Raw genomic sequence first — 27,789 nt, 5'->3', positions numbered from 1 at the left:
AAGAGAGAGAGAGGAGAGTGAGAGAGAGAGAGAGAGAGAGTGAGAAGAGAGAGAAGAGAGAGAGAGAGAGAGAGAGAGAGAGAGAGAGAGAGAGAGAGAGAGAGAGAGAGAGAGAGAGAGAGAGAGAGAGAGAGAGAGAGAGAGAGAGAGAGAGAGAGAGAGAGAGAGAGAGAGAGAGAGAGAGAGAGAGAGAGAGAGAGAGAGAGAGAGAGAGAGAAATAGTAAAGGGTTTTTGTACCTTTGGTGCCCCTTATGATGTGGATGCTCTCTCCAGCAGTGATCCTGGCCTGGACATCTGTTGAGCTGTTGGTGCCTGGAATCACGATGTCTGAAAGAGACCAAGAGGAAGACAACATTTATATATAGTAGATAGACATCGATTATTCTTCAGCTAATATGACGAGTAGATGATTCTTGGTTAAAAAGCATGAATAAAATTAAGATGAAATCAAAATAGTGAAGAGATGGAGAACAGAATAAACTACCCACCAGTAGTGGTGACGATCCTCTGAACAAACACCGCCGGCTTTTTGCAGGCAGTTGACAGGAAACCCTCCGAGGCCGGGTCCTGATGAGTCGTCATCCGGGGCAGATTCTGCAGACGCCTGTCGGGGCGTCATGGGAACTGGAGTTGACTGGACCGGCCGGACGCTGGCCACTGGCTTCTCTTCAGTACGAGGAGGTGGACGCCTGAGCAGAGAGGATGTTATTTATTAGTTCATGACTTGTGTTCATGTTTAGATGTTGCTCATCAGTTTCATAATGACAGCTGTTTTAAAAAAGTATATCTTTTTGTTGCTGCTATGAGTCACTGACCAGTTTCTCTGACTGAAGGCGGGGATGTTAGTGAGGCTCTGGTCGCTGGCAGGGTAGTAGTGAGCGTAGGAAGGACGGGTGTACGGCACAGACGCCCTCTTCTCCTCTTCATAACCTTTCTTTGCTGCTTTCTTCTCGGCCTTGCTCAGCTTCAGCTCCCTGCGGTCGATCAGAAGGGACTCGTGGGGGAACGGTTGCTGGAAGGGAGAATGAAAAAAGATGCGAAATATAAAGCGTCATTCTTAATTTTTTTTCACTTTGAAAGAAGCAGCGGAGCACAATGTCATCTTCGTGTTTCAATGTCGAAGCCTTCATTGTGAACATCTAAGTGAATACCAGTGATAAATTTAATTTAACTATAATTAAACAGTGTTATAAATATGAAACAAAGCATAACTGTAACTGCTTGGCGTAGTTCTCACCTCAGATTTATTTAACAAATTGATTTAGACGGATAATTAATGAGACGTCTGACAATTTTGGACGTTTTCCTTCAAAACAGCTGCCATAACAGCCAGTGACTCATTGAATTAGTAGAGGACTGTCAATCATCTTTTGTACAGCATAATTAAAAATGACACCATGCAAAAGTTGTAAGCAGGGCAACACACAAACACGTGTCGTACTTTTAAGCAGCTGTAGGAGGCATATAGGGACAGTGTTTCCTCCGTTCATCTACCTTAGTGATCTGGAGAGGATAGAGGTGCAGAGCCCTCCTGAGGACGCTCTCCATGCTGTCCTGGGGCTGCAGCCGGACAAGGGAGGGGTCCGGCTCCTCCTCCACAAAGTGAAGAAGAGACTCCACTTCTCTCCGGGTGAAGTTCAGCACAGGGTTCAGGTCATCCACCACCCGGTCTGATGGAGGGAAGGAGAGAGGAAGACAGGGAGGAGGATAAAGGAAAAGAGAGCAAAATGTAAAAAAAACTGTGGAACGACGAGGCTGATTTCAGACAGCTCTCTGAAGCATAAGCGCCCTCAATGTGTCTGTCTCGCCAGTGAAAGCTTACAGCGAACACTTGAGACCGTTTACGCTGTCAGACAAGAGCCTCTTGGCAGAAGAACTCTGGCTTCAACACAAAGCTGATTATCTAGTTTTGGGGGGTCTGTCTGCTGGGTGTTGAGGACTGGGATTACTGACAGATGTTTGACAGAGCTGTCAGCTGAAGGCAGTGATATTCACTATATGGAATATTCATGAGAGAAAAGACGGGTGCAAAAATTTACCCAAAAGCATTTTATGTATGGAGGACAGAACCTGCCAAAATCAAAAATAAATTAATGAATACATAAGTGCTTCAATAAATAAATAAATGACTCGATAAATGAATAAATATGCCATTACAAGTAGCAAAAATAATATTAAAAATAAATATTCATTAATGGATTAATAAAATGTGACATAAATTGATATTTCTGTTTTAATTTACCATTGTATTAATTCCCTTATTTATTTATTTGTTTAGCTATTTATATTTAGTTAAATAAATAAATGCTTAAACACATAAATAAATACATTTAAAAATTCCTAAAAATAAATACATAACCAAATAAAAATGTGAACTAAACAGAAGAGTAAATAAATAAGGGACTTAATTAGTTAAAAGGTTAATAATTAAAAAAGAAAATTAAAACAGAAATATCAATTTATGTCACATTTGATCAATTAATTAATTAATACATTTATTTTTGCTATTATTTTTGCTATTTTTAATGGCATATTTATTTATTTATTTATCGAGTCATTTATTTATTTATTTTGGGATTTTGGCAGGTTCTGTCCTCCATATAAATGTACCACAAAGAAATGACTGAAACTGGATAATGCTTTTATGTCACCCATCTGTAAGGATGTATGACCGACAGGAAAAATACCTGCACCTCAGATTAATTCTCTCCTAAATGGATGTTCAAACTCATCAATGCATTTTGCGACTCACCTGACATGCCCTGTTTGGAGATCTGGCGGTCGTAGATCTTCTTCTCCAGTGTGAAGTCGCACACCAGCCGGTAGATATGACACTGCTTCCTCTGACCGTAGCGGTAGACGCGGCACACGGCCTGGGCGTCGTGGCACGGGTTCCAGGAGGCGTCAAACACCACCACACGGTTCGCCCCGATCAGGTTTACGCCCAGACAACCAGCCCTGAGACCCAGAGAGGTCAGAAATAAGGTTATGGTTGTTATTATATAATGACCTGATCGTTCACATCCATTTTCTTCCATTAATATGACCTCCTATTGTGCGTTTTATTGTACCTGGTTGACAGCAGGAAGACCCACGCTGAGGTGTTGGACGGATCGTTGAACTGGTTTATCAGTCTCTCTCTCTCTGAGGCCGTTGTACTTCCATCTAGTCCTTCAAAACACAACCAATGGAGAGTTAGAACAGTCCTGACCAACTGGGGAGCTTCCCTATATAGTGCCACAGTTTTGCTGCTATTATCAGTAATCTATAGGTAAAAGAAAGTTCCTGTACTTTCAGAGAGTATACCCCTCGACCAGGAGCTTTTTGGGGGGTAAAATGTCCTTAATTTAATTTAGACCCTGGTGGTCCCTGCAATCAAAACGCATTGAGTTCCTCAAAAGTTCTTAGTTCCAGGGGACAGTTCCTACAGTCTAAAAGGGGCTATAGTTAAACTTAATTCACTTTTACTTCGTTAATTAAGTGACTTCATGGATACAGTTCATATTTTACAAGACAATTCTTTCATAAATATCACTGAAATACACAAAAACTCCAACTCTACAAAAGCTGTGAACTCCTTTCTGTGCCTGCGGAGAACCATAAACCATAAATAAGTCTGGCTGCTATCAAGAAACACCAGCAGATGGCAGCACACATTGTGAGTCAATGAGAGGAGCAGTAGAGCTGCACAACCAAACCACTGTCGTCAACTCAACAGATTAACTAGTATGTACCATTAGTTAAGCACGGTGGACAGAAAAACTGTGTCAATAAAGTGTAGAGAATATTCAGACCATCTTTCACTGAACTACACCCGTTTTGCACCACATGTGTCACCCATCACTGTGCTTAAAAGAACCTTTCAACCCGTCTCCTCCTTAAATAAAAACATCTTTAACTGAACATTACTGTGGACTTACTGTAGTAGTTGAGGTTGCGGACCCAGTTCTGGTTGGGTCTGCCTCGGCTGGACGTGTTGGGCGATGGAGGAACTGGTCTCTTAGCCAGAAAATCCTCAATCACTGTCAGTGTGGATAGACTCTGACTGCAGGAGGCAGAAAAAGGGCAGGGTTAGGGACTAGGACAAGTTTGAGGTTCCACTTAGTAATGTGTTTAACTACAGTTAGTTTTTGTTTATGTCACATAAAAATGAACTGAAAAAGAAAGTAGTTGACGAAAATCTTAAATGTCATATGATATAGTTGAAGTGCTCTTGTGTTGTCAGATCTCATACCTGAAGACGAGGATCTTGTCTCCCTTCCTGACGCTCTCCTCTATCAGGTGGAACAGCAGCACCATCTTTGCTGAGTTCTCCAGGATGCCGGGCTTGTAGTCGTACAGGATGTCCTTCGCCTGGCCATGTGAAGAGAGCGACTGTTAAAATCTACTATCAAACATCACCTTTACAATCATAGTTCAGCTGAATACATTCTCCTTATTTAAGCAGCTTAGACTGACTTAAAAGAAGCGAGGCTACAGTGCGGGTTTGCAAACTATGTAAGCAAGGAGAGGTCACAACTAAAGCTGTGAACTTTATTATTTTAAGTTTTTGTTTTGATACAAAATAAGTGTCTCGTGATGTCTTTAGGAAGTCCAGCTTTCTTTGGATCACTGTGGATTAATGGATAATTCATAATTTTCTATGTATTTCTCTTCATAATACTGTGGGTGGCAGCACTGAACCGACAGCAATGTCTCACTAAGGGGGAACACAATGTTCCGTTTACAACCTAACTTGGAAGCATTGATGCGTACTGCAGCTTAATGTTAAAAGGAAGCAAAAATATTAAATTAGTTACAAAACTCTCTTCCAAAAACGTACCCATTCGTAGGTGATGACCTGATTGGCTTTCTCCTGCAGCTGGTTGAGGCTCAGTCCACCGATGGGGTTGGGGTTCTCCAGGGGCTTGGTCTTCTGATTGGGGGCGGTCGGACACTGGGCGGGACCTGTGGAAGTGATGTCATCAAGGTCCAAGTCCTGGTCACTGGCCAGGTTCTCCTTCTGTAAGGCCTCGTACAGCACGTCTGGATGGTTCCAGATCTGGAGAATGACAGGAGGTCAGGGGTTTGAAAACACTCTCAAGGTAGCGATGAATAAATATACAGGAGTTTATCTTGATGTAGAAACATGTTGACTTAGATGGTAACTTGTGTATCAGTGTGACAAGGCCTGCAGGGATTAATTTGTACTGCTACAGAGACAAATGTTGAAGACATCTACCATAGATGTTAACTAAACACATGCCCTCCTCCTCCTCCTCACCTTGCAGCAGACACAGAAAGCCTTCAGTGGGTTGAGGCTGAGCCAGCCGGTGTTTCCTGCCTCTCTGAAGCGGTTCATGAACTCGGTGTAGAGCGCCCTCTGCAGGGGAGACAGACGCACCAGGATCACATGCTCCTCTTTAGAGGGCAGCTGGTCCCTCAGGACGTCGTGACCTCGCCTGGAATAAAGACAAGTTGCGGTCAATATCTGTAAAATGTTATTAAGCATGAAGAATAGGTGGGAAAATGTCTGAGTCTAAGGTCAGTGAGTTCATAAAGGCAGTGGTCTTACCTCTGAACGAAGCCCTCCAGCAGGCTGTGCAGGACGTGGCTCCTGTACCTCATAAACTGGACGTCCTGAGGCGTGCTGTCCACACACTGCCCGTTCAGAATGGGACGCTCGAACATGTTACTGAACTCCTGCCGCGCGCCTGAAATAGGATGTAAAAACTGTTGTCAGAAGCAGTGGTGGAAAGTAACTAAGTATATTTAATCAAGTGCTTTACTTAAGTACAATCTTTACACACTTGTACTTTACTTTAGTATTTCCATTTTCTGCTACATTAGACTATTTCTACTTTTAGTAGTAAAGGATCTGAGTACTTCTTCCATCACTGGTCAGAAGATTAACAGGAAAACAAACGACCAAATCAGTCTTTTGATGACCAACATCCTCGTTAGTAAAAACATCTGAAACAAAGCGCTGATGTTGCCCCGTACCTAGGAAGTCGGGCCGGACAAAGTCAACCATGCACCAGTACTCGATCAAGTTGTTCTGGAGCGGATAACCCGTCAGGACCACACGGCGTCGGGTTTTGATGTTCTTCAGAGCCTGCGACGTGCTGGCGTGGCAGTTCTTGATGCGATGGCCTTCGTCACAGATCACCACGTCTGGACCGGGTCTGGCCAAGGCTCTCTCGATACCTGGAGGAAGAGAACAGGTAAAAATACCTCAACTGATATTCTTTAAAAAGTAGCATATATCACATTTTCTACTCTTCTTTGTTCCCCCCTCTTTCCCTTCATCTCTCCCACCTTTGAGCAGTTCCTGCTGCTTGTCCTCTTCATCCAGGTCGATGACGACAGGTCCCGTTGTTTTCTTGCTCTTCTTCTTCCTTCCGGCCACAAAGCCCTTCTTCAGCGACAGGAGGCGGTACATCTCGTAGCCCATCAGCAGCACGCCTCCACCCCGGGCCCAGTCCTCCACCACCTTGGCCCTGCTCGTTGTGTTCCTGTAAGAAAAGGTACGATAAGTTACTGCTTGTGTTTCTTAAACCTCAATTAATTCCTGTCACAGAGAGGATTTTACTTATTTATTACTTTTTGTTTTACTTTATTTTGAAACTCTGCTCCCTTTGCACGGCATGAACACTGCGGTGCCCCAAAGCGATACAGAAAGTTGTACCAAGTAAAGTACCTTAAGTTTATAACGAGGTAATAAACCAGCCCAGTGGCACACAATGTAAAATGCAATGTTGGAGCTCTCACTGGTGGCTTAAATGTGTTTTTTTTTTTTTTAGCACCTTCAAGTGGAACTACATGAATTAAAAGCATGAAATATCTGAATAAAAGGAAAGCGGATGAGAGAGACGGAAGAGAAGAGAAAAAAGATCGGCAGATTATCTTGTATTAAAGAGAGAGAACAAGAATGAATGGCATTGTAATCAATCATTTAATTATGAGAAATTACCAACAGTAATTTGAGAGTAGTGCGTGAAAAGTAGGAACAAATGCTTGTTAATTTCTTTAAGATATTTTTGAGCTGAGACAGGATGAGGTTACTGTTACACTTTCAGACACGGCTGCATCATGAAATTGTCTTACAGCATTCCTTCTTTCCTCTCTAATCCCAACACACACACACAAATGACGCGAGAGAGTCAGAAAAGTCTTTCCGGCAGAGGCAGCTGTCGAGAAAGAGGATGATGGAGAGATGGAGGAGAGGACGAACCAGATGGGGATAAAGAGCAGACAGAGGCAGGTCAGACCAGAAGGTCAGCGTTGTCTTTTTTTTTTTTTTAAAAGTCTCTTCACTGCTTTGCATGAATGTAACTGCATCCAGCTTCCTGAGATGGCTTTTAAAATGATTAAGTTGACTGTGTTAAATATCCCAACATATAAACAAAGCAGGTGGGTGAAAGGATTCAGGCTCTACACAGGAAGAGCTCTTGTTCCTGTTACTCACTTGTGTTCGTCGTTGAGGATGTGAACCTTGAAGGCACGTGGCGTCACCAGTCCCGGGTCGGTATCTGGAGGTAACGCCTCTGGGGGCGGAACCCACATGTTGAACTCTGACAGCCAATTCTGCAGCGTGTTCACCTGGGGATGAAAGTAACGGATGAATAATCTAAAGTCTTCAGTCCTCGTTGTTTTCTAGACTTTTAAACACCAGAAATGTGCCTTATGCTTTGTGAATGCTTTGAAATCAGTTGCTTGTCTCTGTTTTATATCATAAAATTTTACATTTAAATAGACAATTTTGTGATTTTTTTTCTATTTCTGACAAATCTATAAGATGCAAAGTTTGTCATAAATAATTGATAATTTAATCAATGATGAATATAATCGTGAACTGCAGCCCATTTTAACACTTCTCTTGCTCTTTTATTCATTGATATTTTTTTATTTAATCAATATTTACTGATCATACTGTGTGTCTACATCGGAGCACTTATCGATCCGATCCTTCACATTTCTTTTCGTTACATTAAGGTGCTTACAGGTACGATGGCGAGCACGGTGTGAGCCTGGGTGTGTCTGAAGAGGATGTCGATGAAGGAGATGACCTGCAGCGTTTTGCCCAGGCCCATGCTGTGAGCGAGGATGCAACCGAATCCGCTGCTGCTGCTGAACCGCTCCACCGACTCCACCAGGTTGTCGTACAGGAAACGGATTCCACCGATCTGAGGAGGAGACGGGGAGGAAAGAGACGGAGAGTTAAGTGATGGGACAAAGTGGAAAGAGAGAGCAAGGGAGGGAAAAGAGGAGAAAGAAGACGGTGACGAAAGAGAAAGTTTGCCAAGCGTTTGCTTTGAGTGCGGCAGTAATAATACCTGGTGAGGTTTGACTGCTCGCGCCAGCTGATGCGTCAGGAAGATGTCCTCCTCCGCCTCCGGATGGTTCAGGTTGACCAGCACCCTGCCCTGGGTGTCCGGTTGGTTCAGGATGTCGTCGGCGTGCACGCCGCTCGGCTCGCTCGCTTCTTCCTCGGCGATGGATTCGCAGGCGCTTCTGACGTGGGCGATGGTCTCGTCCTCGCCTGAGCTCAGATCGATCACATCTGTACAGATGAGGGAGGAAGTGAGGTTTGTCAAAAATTACACTGCAAACTGTTTTTCTACATCTAAGTTCAGAAAACTCATTTTGATCTCAGAGTGAGATCTGTATTCAAAAAAGATTTGAAGTCGCTTTCACATATGTATTTCTTCCACACTAACAAAAAGGAATTAGAAAAAAAATTCCAATAAATAAAAATTCCCCCCCCAAAAAAAGAAAACAAGCCTCATCCTGAGCTTCTTGTTAGGATAGCAGGAGCAGTAGTAGTAGTAGTAATAGTAGTAGCAGGAGCAACAGTAGTATTAGTAGCAGCACCCGGAGCGGTAGTAGCAGAAGTAGTAGTAGTGGTAGTAGTAGAAGTAGTAGCAGGAGCAACAGTAGTAGTAGTAGTAGCAGCAGCAGCAGCAGCAGGAGCGGCAGTAGCAGTAGTAGTGGTAATAGTAGTAGCAGTAGAAGTAGTAGCAGAAGCAGGAGCAACAGTAGTAGTAGTAGTAGCAGCAGCAGCAGCAGCAGGAGCGGCAGTAGCAGTAGTAGTGGTAGTAGTAGTAGCAGTAGAAGTAGTAGCAGAAGCAGGTGCAACAGTAGTAGTATTAGCAGCAGCACAAGCGACAGTAGCAGCAGTAGTAGTGGTAGTAGTAGCAGTAGTAGCAGCAGTAGTAGTGGTAGTAGTAGCAGTAGTAGCAGCAGTAGTAGTGGTAGTAGTAGCAGTAGTAGCAGCAGTAGTAGTGGTAGTAGTAGCAGTAGTAGCAGCAGTAGTAGTGGTAGTAGTAGTAGCAGTAGTAGCAGCAGCAGCAGCAGCAGTAGTAGTAGTAGTAGTCGTAGCAGGAGCAGCAGTAGTAGTAGCTAGGACCTTTAAAACTGTAAGTCGCTAGAAAGAAAGTAGAAAGTAGAAGTTACTCTATAGGGATTTTATTTTGAAAAAAAGCCTTGTCCTGAGTACCCTGTTGAGATACAGTTACCTTCTGGGGCTTTTAATTTGAAAGAAAATAGGTCCCTCCCCAGTGTCCTGTTAACGTACAGTGAGAGTTGGGTGCTTTTATTTTGAAGAACAAGCCTCATTCATTATTTTGATGTTATGTTGGTGTGGTTCGGGATGGAGCGAGAGCCTTTATGTGTACGTCCTTGTTGATGTTACTACGTTGATGTTTAGTGCCGTTGAATGGTTTGATTTATTATTATGATTTATGATCTTAAACGTTTGTTAACTTCCAGGAAACTTTCCTTGAAAACGAGACGATGCATCTCAACAGGTTTATCCTCTAATAAAAACAGAAAAACTTAGGAACACCTGAACAAGGAACTTCGTACATTTTATCTCAGAATGAGAGTTTCTCCCGTGCAAACTACTTTTATTTTTACTGATACATTCATCTCCGTCACGAGCACAATGTTACATCAAACTTGGTCGGTTGTGGAGCGGACCGACTGATAAAAAAAGGTCAACGTCAAAGGTATCAAGTGGTAAAAGTTACACAAGCTGGCGGCCTGCGAGGGCACAACGGGGAGAAAGGAGGTGTGTGTGTGTGTCAGTATGTTAGTGTGTGTGTGTGTGTGTGTGTGTGTGTGTGAGCGCTTATATAACTGCAGTGAATGGCTGGTTATACAAGTAGGATTAGAGTGGAGGGGGAGACTGGTTATGCAACCCCAACTAGAAATGTCACTGTGCCACTGAGAGTGTGTGTGTGTTCTGGCTCATAACCAGGATTAGCCAGCTTTATTGCTCCACAGTCCCGCTCTGATCTGCCCCGCAGACGCTCTCTCCCTTCATCTCTCCTCCCTCCATTACTTGTTTCTCTCCTTCGTTTTTTGTCTCTCTCGGCTCCCAAATCAACACTTTATCTGTCTTTGTTCATCTTCTCTCTCTCGTGTGTGTTTGTGTTGTAGGTGTGTGTGCCCGCAGTTTGCCTCAGTTTGCTTTCAACTGAGTGTGTGTTCAAAGTGTGTGTTTATCCTTGGCTGTTTGAGTGGCTCTGTGAATGTGTGTCTCGGTGTGTGTGTGTGTGTGTGTGTGTGTGTGTGTGTGTGTGTTCACTCGGGCAATAAGGGAACGGTACATGATGTACCCTGTAGAGGTTTTAAATATTCTGATGCACACATGGCAGCTAATCTACGAAAACCCCACACACACGGACACACACTAAGTGCTTTTGAGTTTTTTGACCTTGGTTGTTTAAATTTGTGCAGGGAGGCTCTCACTAATTGGGTTTAAATGTTTCCAAAGATGCTGTGGAGTCCGTTCACCCTTGAAAGAATCCAAAGAAATTGACATGAATGGCAAGTTTTTGTCTGAAATAAAGTGAAACTGCCTTTATATTCTTGTGTACTCTTGAATTTTTTACCCTTTTTCTACTAGTTTTTTTATATGTTCCTTATCTGTTATATATATTAGGGCTGTCGATCGATTCAAATATTTAATCGCGATTAAACCCAAATGAATCGCACATGTTCAAAATGTACCTTAAAGGGAGATTTCTCAAGTATTTAATACTCTTATCAACATGGGAGTGGACAAATATGCTGCTTTATTCAAATATATGTATATATTTATTATTGGAAATCAATTAACAACCTCAAAACAATCACAAATATTGTGAAGAAACCCTCACAGGTACTGCATTTAGCATAAAAAATATGCTGAAATCATGGTATGACATGTCTATAAAGTAGTGTCTATGCCAGTACCCTGGTGTGAGCTGGAATTTTGATTTCTTATGATTTCAATTGGTTTACTGAAACTTCCTTTCTATTGTCTTTTACTGAAGGCTGCAACACTCTGACAGATCTAACGCTTGTTTTTAACACTAAACTGTCTTTGCAGACGTGATGTTGAACATTGTCACCAACATTCATTCCTATAAATCATCCCGAGATGATTCAGAGGAGTGCTGGCCCAGATATCTGCTGTGTTGTGGCCCTTTGAGTAAAAAACCTCATTCAGATTTTGGTTGTCTCTCAATCCTTCGTTTTTTTTCTATTCTTCTGGAAATTCAAGCTGATGCGGCCTTTTAATGCGCCGACTTTCCAGACCCCTGGGCTCGGAAAGCAATTTGAAACAGTGTGTAATTTAATAAACGCATGGCTGTCATGAGGCTATTAAGGCTGCTTTGCTTAATCTCTGAGAGACTGATGATTTAGAGATGTGAGGTTTCCACCAGACACAGACAAACTACCAGGACTGTGTATTCAACAAGTGATATTTCCCTTTGATAGATCACTTCCTCGGTGACTGCAAGATGTGCCACCAAGCAGCGTACTATACCTCAAAATGCTCCAGTGTTTTGGCTTTATGTGGTTGAATTGGGCGGCTGAAATGTCTGAACAGCCTTTAAAAAGGACATGAATCATCACCATCTGTCTGCCTAAACTTTCATTCATGTATATACCGATTGGAGCTCTATTCATAACTGTCCTTTCACTGGAAACCTATGATAGAAAACTTAAAGGGGACATATCATGCTCATTTCCAGGTTCATACTTCTATTTTGGGTTTCTACTAAAACATGTTTACACACTTTAATGTTCAAAAAACACATTTTTTTCTGCTGTGGTCAGAAGCGCGTTTTTATTAGTGGAATATACTGTGTAGACATGTCCGACTGTCCTGTGAGCTTCTGCTTTGTAACCTACCATGTTTCTTTTGCTGTATTGGACTCTTTAAAGAGATAGTTTGGGTGTTTTGAAGTGGGGTTGTATGAGGTACTTATCCTAAGTGTGAGACAGCTATACAGTCTATCTTTCCGACGTGGAACTGAAACCGTTATCTATGCTCTCATCAAAGCAACCAGACTCCATTGAAAAAAACAGTAATTCGACCTAGCAGAAGACGGGGCTGCTGGTCTACCGCTGCCTCGATCGGTTAGTTAGTTTGTGTTATTGTGTGACTTTCAGTCAGTCAGTTTGGATTCACTTAAGTCACTCAATAGCACAAACTTACCGATCGAGGCCGCGGTAGACCAGCAACCCTCTTGTTCTGCGAGGTAAAATTACAGGTTTTTCCAATGGAGTCTGGTGACTTTGGCAAGAGCATAGATAGATACAACGGCTTTAGTTCCCCATCGTAAAGAGCTGTCTGAAAGTAAGGTTAACCGGTGGAAATATTCTAAATATAGCGTACACTTAAACTGATATTGATTTTTTTTAGGTGGGTCTTTCTTTGAGGTGGCTAAAATACGTTTTGCTGCCGGCCCCGTCCACAGCAGTACATTGATTTCCTTCTGTGCCAAAACTCCTGTCTGTTTCTCCAAACTGGGTATGTGCCGACCGTCATCTACTGTAGGTAATACACCGACTATGGATAAGTTCCTCATAAGGTGCCAGAGAATGTCAGGTTTCTCAAAACTGAAGCTATCCAAGAATCTATTCTTTAATCCCTGAAACTGGACCTAAACGTTGGTGTAACTTTAACGCTCGACATCTGAAACAAAACTCTTCGCACGTTGTACCAAAGCTCACACTGGGCCGTTTGGCATTGGGTCTATTTAAGGCTTGGCCTCGCGATGCGGACAGCTCAGAATATACTACTGGATGATGGGTAATAAATTAAATTCACAGCTCTGTGTCCCTGTCTCCTTTCATGACCTCCCAGAGCCATCTGACCTACTAGCCCACTCACATAATCAAAGGCCCGAGGGCAATCTGGGCCCGAGCCTTCAATGTTTGGGGCACACATGGTATTTTTTAAATCCATTTTCTCTAGGAAAATTCTATTTTTTTGTAAATACACGCTCACAACCATGAGCTGCAGACTCCAGAAGTTCATCCTGATCCTAAGTATTTCTATACACATGGGATAGGATAGAAAACTTTTCTGCATTTCAAAGTAATGATACTTGAGTCAAAAATCTTCAAGGATTCAATGAGTGTGTGTGTGTGTGTGTATGTCTCACCTGTTTTGTGTGTGCGCTCTGTGGTGGCAGAGATGGGTACATTAGTCTTGCTGTCATCCTCGCTGATGCCAGTGCTGCTGGAGTCCAGGCAGATCACTCCCTTTCGGACGGACTTCACTTCTTGCTGCGACGCAGTTGATGCCGACGATGACGGCACATGTTTTGTCACATCACCTGGAGAGACGGACAGGAACGATGCAGCAGATCAGTTGAACACAACAGGTTGAATGATTTGGTTAATGGTGGGGATTAGGAATTTATCTTGATGTACATGTCAGAGGATTAGTGTTTGATTGACCAGTGGGTGTTGTTAGTATTTATGGGAGCATTTTTTGGGGGTACTCGCTCTTACCAGTTGTGTATTCAGGCAGCAGTGTTACGGGGAAATCCTGTTTGCTCTGTTGCTCCAGACGATGCCTCCTCTCCAACTCATCCTGCTGGGCGGCTTTGGTCACTGCCTCTAACTGATGCTCCCTCAGTAACTTCCTGCACAGACACACATAAATCAGTGTTTATAATGTAATAAACTCCAACAGAACTGACTCATCACTCATCAACACTGACATACACAAACACAGAAGCCAGCGCCTGCGTCTCTGACACATGTTTGATGTTACTGTAAAGACGCTGTTATGTAAAACTAACAGCATACTTGAGGTTATCGTGGTTATTGGCAGCCGGAGGAATGAAGCTGCAGACGTACTTATAATCAGTGACAGACTTCATGAGTGATTGTGTGCTTTTGCTCTTTAAAATGAGAAAGAAATCAGAGGATGAGGGGAGAGAGAACGAAGGCATAAAGACTAAAGACTCAGTAGAGAGATGATAAATCCTTATTATCCAGCCAACAATGAATGTTAGTAGAAATACAATAAGCTGGGTGAGTGTTAGTTTACTCTGCACTTCAGCAGAAACTCAGGGGATTGTGTTTAATCCCTTTCATCTCAAGTTTGACTGGTTACTGCTTGCCAGGCTTTGAGTCATTTTATAACATCAAGTATAAAAAATTAAAGAGCTTGTAGTCTGGTTTGATTTTATTAGTTTGTAATATTGTGTTTAATGTTTGTTTTTTTAAAATTGCATTTAACTGCACGTCACTGGTGACTCCAGATGTCCAGGAACTACAGATGAAATTAAGCTTTTCGCTACAGTACGTCTGGGCGAATATATACATTATATATACTGTATATTGTCACATAAAATGACTGTCTATTGGTACATGTCCACAGCCTCCATCCTTTCCACGCTTCCCATTCATTGTCTATGTAAGCAGCCGTGCAATGCATTCTGGTAGCGTGGCGGCGTGATTCGAGAGACAGGGCGTTTATGTTGGCCGCTCACCATTTGCATAAAGTTGAGGTCTAGGGTCCTCTATACAAGTCCGGCGTGACTCACCGCCTCTGGAAACTACCGAAAAACTTTCAAACTATCTGTTGTCGATCCAAAATAAAGACAGATTTAGCATCTGCCTGGCTCATTTCTCGCATAAAATGTTTTCAGAAACACATTTCGGGGAATTATTTTTGTGATATAAGAGAAGAAAGTTCCCAAACGAGCCACAATGTTGGCTCCGGTTTGAAAGCTGGGAGCAGCAGCCCATGAAAGAAAGCGTTCGTCCAATCAGGTGCTTTGTGTCTGGTGGCAGCCCATCAAGCGTCCAATGCTGAAAAAAAACGCCCTTGTGGACATGTACCATATCTGGCCTTATATTTAATGAGCAAAGCTCTTCAGATGATTCATTGCTTCAATAGTAACCTGTGTTTTAATGTCATGGCAACAATACGTTTCTAAGTATAGGAACCAGTTTTTTTAATATAGCAGGTTGAACTCTTCAACTAAAGCTTTAATAAGAAATGATGGAGGGTTAATTGTTGCAGTTTATGTTACAGTCTCTTAAAGATCCCTATAGAATAAACAAGTGGGCGTCTTCTTCAACTGAGTTGATCTTTCAAGTCGAAGCGTTCAGTACCTGATGTTGCGTCTCATGTGTGCCGGTTTGGAGCTCCTCTTCTTGGTTCCCGTCAGGACGGAGGGAGGGGAGGGGCTTTGGCTGTCCGGCCTGGAGCGGGGTCTGGAGGCGGGCTGGGAGGAAGGAGGGTGGGCCGCCGTCTCCCCCGACGGTGAGGTAGATGAGGGAGGGGTACACTGCCACGCGGCCGAGTCGCCTCCCTGAGCATCATTCTCGGAGCTGAAGGGGGCGCCGTGGGACTGGTCTGTGAGGGGAAGAGAATGAGGGATGGTTATTTAAAGTATAATAAAAAAGGGACATATTGTGACAGGACATGATGAATGTTATGAGTTTAGATTCAATTTACAAATTGGAAGACATAAATCATACAAATGAGGCATTAGGTCAAACATGCAGATCCTCCCAGTAAAGCACACAGACAGTTATACTGTATTGGCACTGTATTGTGTATCTTTCCATTACAATATGTTCACTGTTCAGTTGTGTGCTGCTGGTAAACATATTTGTCCGTGATCAGATGGGTTCAGATGGGTGTGGATGAGACACTCCTCTTCCATAAAAAACAATATTGTACAGCAACTTGGCAAAGAGTTTCAACAGATGGACCTACAGTCGCCACGTACAAGCAAATAATTAGATTAATATTCTTATTTTTGCTGAAAGTCTGCTGTGTTGTTTCTGAAAAATTGTGAACAAACCGCAATCCTTGTATCTAAAGAGACAAAATATGATGACCTCTGTCCGCCATGATTAAAAACATCTTTATATTTTTGGTAGTCAGATTAAATAAAGGAATTGTTAAAATAGATTTCAAAATGTCGTTCTATGCACAAATCCTTTCATTCTTACATTTATCAGGACTTGTTTTTTCAAGCTGCTGATGTTTTTCTAATCAGAAATGTTTACCATGTTTGAAATGGAAACTTCCATCAAACTGGTTTGACTAGTGTTGCACCAATACCGATATCAGATATCAGATATCAGATATTAGATATCAGGCCGATACTGACTCAAATAGCTGGATCGGGTATCTGTGACAAGGAGCCAATCTCTGGAATTTTAATTCCTGTTTGAGTTCAATCTGTTGCATTAAAAGGTTTACACTTTAATAAATGTAAATATAAATAAATAAATGATAATTTCTGTTAATTTTGAAGATTTTTTACCAAGCTGCTGGTGTACGATTTATTATTTTAATAATAAATAACAATTCAGTAACTGTACATCTATGTGCTTATTTTGTTTTGCAAAGTTAGGAAAGCAATGTTTAGGTTCAGCCTGATGTTGCTTCACACATGAAATAATGATCCCAGTCACTTCCACACAGTGAGGCATACAGCTTATCAATTAAACACCGGTAGCGCTATCAGTATCGGGAATGAAAAAGTCGGATCGGTGCATCCCTGGTTTGACTCATTCGAGCTGCTGTTGCCAGCCGGAGCCAGTGAGGGTTTAAGTTTTCAAATGTATTCAAATTGACATTTAAGTAAACTACATTTGCAAAACACCATGAAGAAGTTTCCTCTCATCCTGAGCCAAAGTATACTTCAATAGAAACGGCCCCCTATGGCACCTTTTAAGTTCTGTTTCTTATTTCTAGTCTTCTTTTTCTACACTTTATTTCTAGTTCTTCTTCTTCTTCTTCTTCTCTCCTCCTCCTCCTCTCTCTCAGTTGTTCTGGCAGAGACACACTGAACCAGATCTGAGGCTTATGTAAGAGCTGGATCATAAATATGGACGGCTTATGAAACACAAGACAGGACACAAACACTGAAACACACACACACACACACACACACACACACACACACAGACACACACACACAAACCCGCACATGCACACCACACACACACATTCCAGAGGACAAGTGTTCAAATAAGAATATAAAACAACTCACACTCACACTCTCACACACAAATATGCCGGCCAGTTCAGCCAAGAATCTGCCTGAGATGACTGGACAAACACGGACACACTGCCAACACACACACACGAAAAACCACAAGAAGAAATACATACAAAACATGTTCACTGCATGACACCTGGCAAACCTAAGTTTCAGTTCTCCACATTATGAAAACACACACACACCCTTAACATAATGGAGCGTGGACGCGGGTGATGAGCTCACTGCGCGTTGAAAAACAACTTACATAAAACGCCCCTTCAGTCCGTCTACGTGATAACAAATTTCTTGATCTGGCTGCTAATGACACCAGCCTGTCCCAGCAGTCAGTGTGTGTTTGTGCTTTATGTGTCTTTTCAAAACAATTCACGTTCAATCATTGTGATATCAACTCTCCTGAGGAGAACAAAAAGAGAGTAAGGGTACTTTCACAAGCCAACATTTAGTTCGTTTTAATCAAAACTCTGGTGTGATTCGTTTGGGCAGCTGTGAACGCAGTAATCTGGTGCGGACCAAATCAACATCTCACAAGCGGTCTTGGACCGTTTCCAAGCGAACCTGTTTGGGCATTTGTTGAGATGGACACAGGTAAACGACAGGTTAACGTGAGTGGGAGAGGACTGACCTTTGACATCTGGGCCAAAAAGAACATAAAGAAAACGCTAAATAAAGTCCAGTGACATTTATAAAGTCATTGAGATAAACTGCCCACGGTAGATCAGTGCCGAGTCGAAGCCCGCAATTCCCTACATAGAAGTGGCAGCTCTAGATGAAAAAGATTAATTCGCTCCTTCGTACACGCCCCTCAGCAACTTATTTTTGATTTGGTTCGCTTTAATTCGAGCACTGTGAAACCGAACCAGACTAAATAGAAAACAAAAGTTTCAATGTCACTCTGATTCAGACTAGCCAAACGGACTCTGGCTTGTGAAAGACCTACTAGAATACAGTAATACCTCTGCCGAGACAAATTTTGGTAATTTAATGATATAAAAAACAGTTAGATATCAAAATACATCTAATGAGTGACATTAGAGGTCTTTATGGGTTTCACTCAGCAAGTTAAGTCCTGATCCTGGACTGGAGTTGGGCTAATTAAATATTATTAATACACATAATCAGTCTAAGTGTCCCTTTTTGTTTGAATGAATGAATGCACGTCAGGTTCAGGAAGATTTTCTACAGGTTTGTAGTTACCCTGCTAACAAACAAACAACCAGGACCGGAAACACAAACCTCTTTGGTCGAGTTAAACAGAAGGAAATGTGAATATTCCTGTTTCTTCAGGCTACAGATATCATTTCTCTTTGGCTAATAAAATACAAATAGTTTGCTGTTTTAAAAGCTTTGGATGTGAAATGACTTCCATCAAAAACAGCCCCTGAGGTCTTGTGAATCGTACAGTGTGTGCCGGACTGTGACGTCTTTCCTCTGTTTACAGTTGAGTGCTAACTGTTCCGTCCTAACACATCATTTCCTGTACTCTACATGATTTGGTTTTCCAGGAATGAGCTGCTGGACATTGTGTGTCTAGAACAGTACGAGCTTTTAATGAGTCTGGACACACGGTTAATGTTTGTCATATCAGAGTCGGAGATAACGGCAGCAAAACAACAAGTCTTTTCACATGAACATGTCCCAGATTTGTTTTTACACATCCCCGTTTTAACCCTGCCTCCCTCCGACTCAACCTTACGGAACAGTTATATAACGATTCCTGAAATGCACAGAGCCTCAACATCAAAACACACACACACGGCGACGGCGAGCGCTTTAAAGAGACACTCGGGGGGCAGACAGGAAGGGAAAGAGGACAGGGAGGAGAGATGAAAGCGAGGTCATCATTCAAAGAGAAATGCACTTCAGAGCGAGAGTGGGTGGACACACACACGCACATGTACACGCACACACTTTTAATAAAAAAAAAACCATAGTGGTGACACACACAAACACAGACGTAGGTTCTGGGAAGCAAGTTTCCTCTGCTCGGGTCACGAGAAGAAAGATAGACAATAAAAATATTGTAGTGGAAGAGAAGCACACCTGCTTCCTTTTAGGGACTAATAACGCAATGATTCCCCAGTGAGGATTTATGGGAGTGGGTCGGATGCAGTGGAACGGGCCATTAGCAGACTCAGAGTCCGAACATTTAACCAGCACTTTAATGGTTTTACCAGAGACATTTATCTGTTTCAGAAGAGATAAGGACCTCCGGTTGGCTGCAGCTGGAGGAGGAGACACGCTCGGTATCAGCATCAGGCTAATTTTATGTTGTCTGTCCGGTGTTCATGTATCCGTCTCCGGTCCTAAAATAATGGTTAGTTAGTGAGTTGTTGAGATTAATAGTTAATGAACTCATTCTGCCGTTCTGCTTTTTAAAACAAAGTCAATCGAAGAAACCAATAGATTTGTTTAGGGCTGCAGCGTAACCATTATTTTCATTGTCGATTAATCTGTCGTGTATTTTCTTGATTAATCGATTAGTTGTTTGGTTTATAAAATGTGTTTTCACACTTCTATAGTCTTAATAATGTGAAAGAACACCACAAGAGAAATGTATTAGAAAGATATTAGACATGCATTAAACATATTTGCAGATTCGAAGAGTTATAGATTTGTTAGATTAGAATGTAATCTATGAACTATTATACTGTCGATTAAAAAAATTAAATATTATTAATTATAAAGAGAATCATTCAGCTGGGGGATTGTTGTGGGTATTTACTGCAATTACAAGACTAGCCAAGTCATTGCAAAATAATAACAAAAAAATTGATAATGAAAACAATTGTTATGTGTACAATTACAACAGACTGCTAAAGCAATGTCCTTACTTTTAAGGTTGGGTTTTTATATAATAGTGAGGACACACGTCAGTCTTATGTAAGATTTGTGACTTTGAATACAAGCTGGCATTCAGCCGATCACTTGTTTTTGTTTAAAGAGAAATCGCGCAGAAGAGCATGCAGCAAAACAAGTTTTAATTACCTCCAGGCCAATTTTCTATAAATCTTTACCGTCTCATCCTGTCACTGCTATATTAATGTGTCGTCTCTCCAGATGCTCACATGATAAACCCAACTTTGAAAAAAGTAGAGGAGACGTCGAGATGGTGAAGAATCTGAACAGAAAACTGGTACATTTTTAAGTGAACAGCTGTGACTGACTGGAAGCTGTCAAGGTGAAGTGCCTCACACACAAACACAAACGTAGACGTACAGATTCATACACACACCTTAGAGACTTTTACCACATTATGACCAGAGAGGAGGGATATACAACACACACACTGTCAAATACGTTATATAACTAATGAATCACTCGCCACTGAGGTCCCAAGAAACTGAAACTTGAATCGTGCTAAACAAACACACATTATTGGGTGCGTGGAATGATACCACGACACAAGAATGGCAGCTATCCAATCAAAACAGCCACTCAGATTAAAGGCCAGTCACACACATTACATAACGCTATAAATGCTGATTGTATGAAGGGACAGTAAGGACGTGTTTTACATTGCTGGGAGTGGGTTTGAGAAGTTTCTATTCATGTTTAGACTCCAAGAAGACCAACTTTCTCTGTGAAAGGATTACAAAACAAGCCAACAGAAGAAGAGAGTGTTTGCTTTTCTAATGATAGGAGCACCTTTGTCTCATTAAGAAAGGTTTTGCTTCATTAGCTTTCTGGCAAACAAGACCAGAAACAATCTGCTTGTTGTTTGGGTGAACTTAAGTGACGTCGTGTGCAGACTAAGCCTTTTTGTTTTGACTGTAACTTGGGGGAAATGTGGAATCACTTTGAGATTTCTTTGGATGCTAACTGAGGAGTGCTTTGTCATCTCTGCGTTTTAACTGAAGCTGAAACAAATGTGTTGGAAGAACTAGAACAACTCCTTGGCTTTCTCAGAATTTCAAAACTCATTTGTCTGTTCAGATTAACTTCATACTTCATCTGCAGTAACTACATGTTGGTTTGAATTCTGGTCTATATTCATATTCAGAGTTCAGAGAGATGTGCATAAGTCCAATAGAGGTGTTATCGTAATTCCTAGTTGCCACTACACAACTTGCTGTCATGTAATTGGGAGTCTTTAAGTCGTTGTGGTTTTCACACTACATGACTGACCGGAGACAGGACGTCTGTCACACACTACAAGACCTTTCACCGGGAGGAATCCCCGATCAGCTCTCCGAACTACATTGCGTCACGAAAACACACTCAAGAAATACACAGTAAATGATGTGATACCATGCGCGAGAGTTTCCACATGTCTTTTTCACCATTTATTCCTGTAGGTGCAACAACAACTTTTCTCTTTGTTGCAAATGCGACACATACAGGCTACATCCACACTAGTATGCTTTCATTTTAAAACTTTTGCCATATTTATACCTAGTGTCCACACCACTCTGGTGTTTTTGAGCCCCTAAAATGGAGACGTTTGAAATCGCTGCCGACGCCTTTTTAGTTTTAAAACTCCAGAGACCTTTGAAAACGATGACGCACACACCGACGTTCGTTTCTTGTTTGGGTCTTGTCTATTACGACGTGTCTCTTCCCCGATTCGTCATCATGTGAATCTTTTCCAAAAGAAATCAAACGACATCAGCCTCGACAACCAGTGGTTATTTCAACATGGATAACGAGTTACAAGCGTTGATGACCTTGTTGTCTATGCTGCCTACATGCGCAGAAGGCAAGCTATTATTCTAGCGCTTTGCATCAATTCCCGTGTCCTGATCTGGGGCTTTTGTCTGGAAGCTCCGAAAACTGTTGTAAAACCAAGGCTAAAGTCGTCTAGTATGAATTAGCGATAAGGTGATAATTAGATTTGGAAAGCCTATTGTTGCTAGGCGACCGAGTCTATCTCAAACATTCGGCTGCGAGTGATGAGGAAAAGATGTAAACAGGAATAGAGAGCAAAACAATCGTGACAGTGCGTAGGCAACATGAGATGATAAAGTATGAATGTCTCGACCTCCATCACCACGGACGCACACTGAGGCAGAGAAAGTGTCTTCTTGATGAAATTGCTGAGTCATCGGCAGTCAGCAAGTGTCTCGGAGTAAACAAGCACCCGCAGCAAATTTTCTAAGTCATTAATTTGTTCTGTTGGACACTCCCCGTGGGTTTCAGACTTGCTGCTCCTCACAAAAAAAACAACACAACATGTACTTGAGAGATATGTGGCGCCACAGAGTGTGAAGCCACCGGCAACAATGTCATGGTTAGTGTATATATGTGTGTGTGTGTGAGTCTCAGAGGAAATGGGGAAATGTGTTCTGTGACCACAAGGTTATGTAACTGCATCTACGTATATGTTAGGGCTTATGTAACTCCTCGAAAGGCTGTGACGGACACAGCACCTGCTACGGCTCTCTGAGCACATGTGTTTGTGGCATTACCTCAAGTGTGTTTGTGTTTTAAAGAAAAGAGATTAAAACACTACAGGAAGAAAAAGAGAAACCAAACATTATACCTCCCCCCTTTAGAGAACCGTATCCACAGAATGAATGCATCTAAAAGCAGCAATATACCAGATATATATATATATATATATATATATATATATATATATGAAAACCTCACAATGTGTTTTCCAATCAACTCCTCTGTGATCTGACAAATGTGTGTTACTCAGAGGTGTGAACACCCTTTAAACCCTCACTGGATAAATTCAGGCTGTTTGCTTGGCAGAGTGATGCAAAGTGATGAAAACAGCTTGAGACGGCGCTGAATAAGGTTTTTCTTGTAAGCCATCTCTTGCTCCTCAGAGAGAAAAAAATAACTTCTCTGGAACAGATGGATCAACAGCTGCCCTCCAGCTCCAAATACCGGTAAAGATTATAATCTGTAAAGTCGTCAAATAAAACTTTCCAGACCTGCTTCGTTGATAATTACAACAAAATGAGTTCCCCCCTGCGATTTGGTTTCTTATAAAACTATGAGCCACAACCAGTGGGCAACCTCCGGGTCTGAGAAGTGAAGCCAATGATTAAGTGCCTTAAACTTGCATTCTTTCTAACAGCCAGCAGGGGGCGACTCCTCTGGTTGCAAAAAGAAGTCTGATTGTATAGAAGTCTATGAGAAAATGAACCTACTTCTCACCTGATTTATTACCTCAGTAAACATGTGTTTATGGTCTCAATCGCTAGTTTCAAGTCTTCTTCAATACAGCATGATGTTCATTTAGTAAATTAAGGTCCCATTTAGAGTCAAACAGACCATAAAGCATTATGCTATTGGCTGCTACCACGGCGTTGTCTAGTCTGGGTGTTGTCCGTGTTTTCGTCTTACAACTTTAACCCTTTCACAGGGGCACTGTGTTTTCAGTAGGCCTGGACAATACTATATTGTTATGTGATATAGACTAGTTATCGTCTTCGATTTTGGATATCATAATGTCGTGATATAGCATAAGTGTCGTCTTTTCCTGGTTTTAAAGGCCACATTACAATAAAGTTTCGCAATTTTCTGAGTTTACCAGACTGTTCTAGCTGTTCTATTATTTGCCTTTTACACTTACTCATTATATCCACATTACAATTGGTAAATATTTTGTGAAAGCACCAACAGTCAACACTACAATATTGTTACAATATCGATATTAAGGTATTTGTAAAAACATATTGTGATATTTGATTTTCTCTATATCGCCCAGCCCTAGTTTTCAGTTCATGAAACATTTTGGTCCCCTAAAAATGTCTTATTTGGCGTTCGGTTGTACTCTCTCCACCCTCTCGTGTCACTTCTGGTTGCAAAAAAACAGGATGGTGACGGCCCAAATGCCCAAATCAAGGCTTCAAAATGTCAGTCCACACACCAATGGGTGACGTCACGGTGACACTTCTTATATACAGTCTATGGCCACAGGTCTGTGTTTATGTTTTCCTGTGGCGTCCTTAACAAACATCCATCTCTTAATACATAAACTTTCCTGCCTGTGGTCCTCTTCCCTGTGAGTCACTGACCTACATGCTGAAATCAATTAAATGACAGGAGGACAGTCTGTCTGTGTCGCGCCCTGCTGTCCTCTAACTGTCTACGTAAGCACATTATAGATGACGGCACTGCAGATATTTACTACAACAAATGTGGCGGAGAATCCTCCACGTCACAAACCGTCTGGTTATCCAACACAAGGACGGGGGGGATTTCCAGGAAGTAGAAATGGACGGATAAAGAATTCATTGTAACAGTGGGAACTGTGGTTTCCGGGGAGAAACATCTTTTTTCATGCCCCCTTTACTAGGAACATTAAATATATCTTTTCTCTCGTAGTTATTCAACGATCTTTGGAAAACTTAAATGGGAATTGTGTAACGGTTGACTTTTGAAATACTGGTGAGAGGGCAGCTTTTGTCACAAAACAAGAGTCCCAGGCAGCATGCCAGGTTTGAAATGAGAGTTCCTGATGAGGTAATCATCGATGAATGGCCCAATTAACCCTCCCTTATGTCTGTCTTTCAGAGGAACAGCATCAATAAATGTGAAGTCTGCTCAGGAGATTGTTTGCCATCAACTACTTTGCTGGTATTTTAAGTTTCGATCTTTGAAAAATAAAAAAAGTTAGCATTTATCTGTTTTTATTTAGAAGGTTTTGATTTAGATTTTTTAAATTAGAATTTAAAAAAAAAAAAAAAAAGTCATGTTGAAAAATGAATAAAAATCTGGGAAAAATAATTTTAAAAATACTATTTGCAACTTAATCATTAAACTTTTCATTGTTATTACAAAAAAAGTCTGGTGGTCGGCATCTTTGTGCAACAAGAAATACAACATCTAAGGTGTGTGGTGGACATTAAATTCAGGTGAAGATCAGTTCAAACTGATATACTGTACGATATGTCCTTTTGGGTATTTTTCTGTGAAAATTGGGGAAAATGTGCCTCTGCTTTTTGGATTAAAGCTGCAACAATAAATTGATTAATCGATTAGTTGCCAACTATTAAATTAATCGCCAACTACTTTGATTATCGATACTAATGCTAATAAATTTATAACATTTTAAGAAGAAAAGTCAAAATTCTCTGATTGCAGCTTCTTAAATGTGATTATTTTCTGGTTTCTTTACTCCTCTATGACAGTAAACTGAATATCTTTTGTGAGTTGTGGACAAAACAAGATATTTGAGGACGTCATCTTGGGCTTTGGGGAAGACTGATCGACGTTTTTCACCATTTTCTGACATTTTATAGACCAAACTACTCATCGATTAATCGAGAAAATAATCACTCTGCTCCAATCTATATAAGTGAAATCAAATATGTCAGATTTACAGTTTCTGATGGTCCCATCTGACTTGGTCTTCCTCTTCGTCTTCACATCTGTACTTTCCTGTTCCTCATTTTCTCACCTCTCACTTGTTCTCCTCCTCCGCTTCTTCACTTTCCTCGTCCGTCTCTGATTCTACCTGCCGACACCTTCTTCTCCCACCTCCTCTTCTTCTTTAATTACCTGGCTGCACTTTTCTGAATTTAATCTACTGTCATTTCTCCTTCACACCTCTCCTCTCTATTCACCTACCTCTATACTTCCTCTCCTAACTTCTACTCGCCTTCTCACTAGTCTGTTCTTGCCATATTACCTGTCATTTCTCATTATTTTTCTTCCCGTCTCATCTCCCACCTTCCCCCTCTCTTCCCCCTCTCCTCTCGTCCAGGTACAGTACGTGATTGAGCATGCTCTTTGGGCCGTCGTGTCCTCATTATTACATAACCTTCTCCCGATGACGTTCGCTTATAAAACACAGAATAACGCCTCACAGGGCGGGAAAAACGTTCTGGAGACATTGTGCGTGATGTTTTCATTATAAGATGTAATTACATCTGTCTAACTGACAAAATGATAACTGGCACAATATGTTCTTGGGTGAGGCTAACTGATGAAGCTTTGCAATTTGATTAAATCAAGGTAAAGTTTCAAAAATCGGAAATAGCAGAATGACGGGCCGAGATGTTCTGTACATTGTGTATCCACTTTGCTTCTTAATAATGGAAAATGTATAGAAATATTTCATCTGTATTTTAATGTGGATCAAATTACAAAACCATCACTCAGGTAAATAGTTTTTGAAAAAAAAGTGAGAATGTTCAAAAGTTTTTTTTTTTATCTAGCAATGTGGAGACAAAACAAGGTGAAAACACGAGTGATAACCTTCTTTTGCCTTATTTTCCACCAAATTTCATTGAAAATTGATACGATTTTAAGATATCCAGCTAATTACAATACAGTCAAACACACAAATAGGAGGCAATGTGCAGTACGATACTTATATAGTGGACTTATAAAGTACTGATGGGACTTCTATCAATGAACGTGCACCATACAGTGACATTTGAGCAACTTAAAAAACAAATAATTGTAGAAGAACTGAGGGTAAAAATGGGATTTCTGTGTTAGAGATTTCCTTTATTTGGAGATAAAGAGGTTTCTCTCCATTTCAAAAAGACAAAAATCCCAATAAGTCTCATTTCCAATGAGAGAGTTTCACATTATTTACTTTCAGTACAAGGTTCTCACAGTGTAAGATAATCAATTCTCCACCCAGACACATCATTCGCTTTCATTTTAAGCTAAACTGTATCTTCCTGCTAACACACCCGTAACATCTCGAATCAAGTCTAGTTCATCTAGTACAGAGAAACAAGCTAACGTGTGTACACACGCTTTGTTGGGCGTAAAGACAAGACGGTAAAATTTCCCATTAAACTGAAATGTTATTTCAAAACAGAAATCGGGAAGCCTGATTTTATCTTACAGCGACCGGCCGCATCCAATTCAACGAGTCGCTTGTGTTACAGTGTCAGAAGAGGGTCAACGCGACGGGTCGCAGGTGAACATGAAGGTGTTAGTGAGGTCAATAGGTCGTGTTAAGAGTCGAGGTCAACACGCAACAATCAAAACTTCTCTTTGTCTCCTTTTTATTTCCACCTCGAGGCGCCTCAAGAGGCTGCAGCACACAGTAAGACGAGTACGACCTGCTTTATTAAGAGTCGATTTGCCTACACACACACACACGCACACACACACAGTCAGAGTCTCACTCAGACACGAGTTGCTCTCTAACAGACACAGGCCACCGACGTCGAGGCTGGTCGGACGAGGGGGGACGCTTATGTAACCGCTGCCTCTGGCTGTTACACAACCAGCATGTTCACAAGAACCTCATGTCCTGTACACACACACACACACAAAGATGTACCGCGTCACAGACACCCAGAACACACTCGAAAGAGCTGGCAGACAAACAAAGTGACATTTAAAGAACATCTAGACTTATAGACACACACAGTGGCCGATATACCGTGACAGTGTGCGTGTGTGTTGGGATTTTTTCTGCCTCGCTCCTCCTGTTGAGAAGAGTTCATAATGTTCTCTTACTTTAACGACTGCTTTCCAAACGGCAGCTGCAAGAATAAAATGTGGGAGATGGTTTCAGGTGGACAGACAAGAGTGATGACCAGATAAATAAGATAAAACACA

The 27,789-nt window shown here is 41.5% G+C and overlaps 1 protein-coding gene across 1 annotated transcript in view; it reads right to left on the bottom strand.

The window, feature by feature from the left end:
- LOC141773038 (helicase ARIP4-like) overlaps positions 1–27,789 on the bottom strand; it is a 78,286-nt gene that overhangs the window by 5,030 nt on the left and 45,467 nt on the right. The window contains 20 exon segments of the mRNA XM_074644684.1: positions 140–328; positions 490–520; positions 522–690; positions 817–1,013; positions 1,496–1,671; positions 2,754–2,959; positions 3,073–3,172; positions 3,922–4,046; positions 4,236–4,354; positions 4,824–5,042; positions 5,265–5,442; positions 5,556–5,694; positions 5,984–6,187; positions 6,299–6,495; positions 7,449–7,582; positions 7,984–8,166; positions 8,317–8,543; positions 13,426–13,599; positions 13,778–13,911; positions 15,395–15,638. Coding sequence (XP_074500785.1) covers positions 140–328; positions 490–520; positions 522–690; positions 817–1,013; positions 1,496–1,671; positions 2,754–2,959; positions 3,073–3,172; positions 3,922–4,046; positions 4,236–4,354; positions 4,824–5,042; positions 5,265–5,442; positions 5,556–5,694; positions 5,984–6,187; positions 6,299–6,495; positions 7,449–7,582; positions 7,984–8,166; positions 8,317–8,543; positions 13,426–13,599; positions 13,778–13,911; positions 15,395–15,638 — 3,345 coding nt within the window.

Source organism: Sebastes fasciatus, chromosome 8 (genome assembly GCF_043250625.1).
Source record: "Sebastes fasciatus isolate fSebFas1 chromosome 8, fSebFas1.pri, whole genome shotgun sequence".
In the NCBI taxonomy this organism is placed as follows: Eukaryota; Metazoa; Chordata; class Actinopteri; order Perciformes; family Sebastidae; genus Sebastes; species Sebastes fasciatus.
The sequence above is the reverse complement of the archived record's forward strand: the minus strand, read 5'-3'. Positions and strand labels throughout refer to the sequence as shown.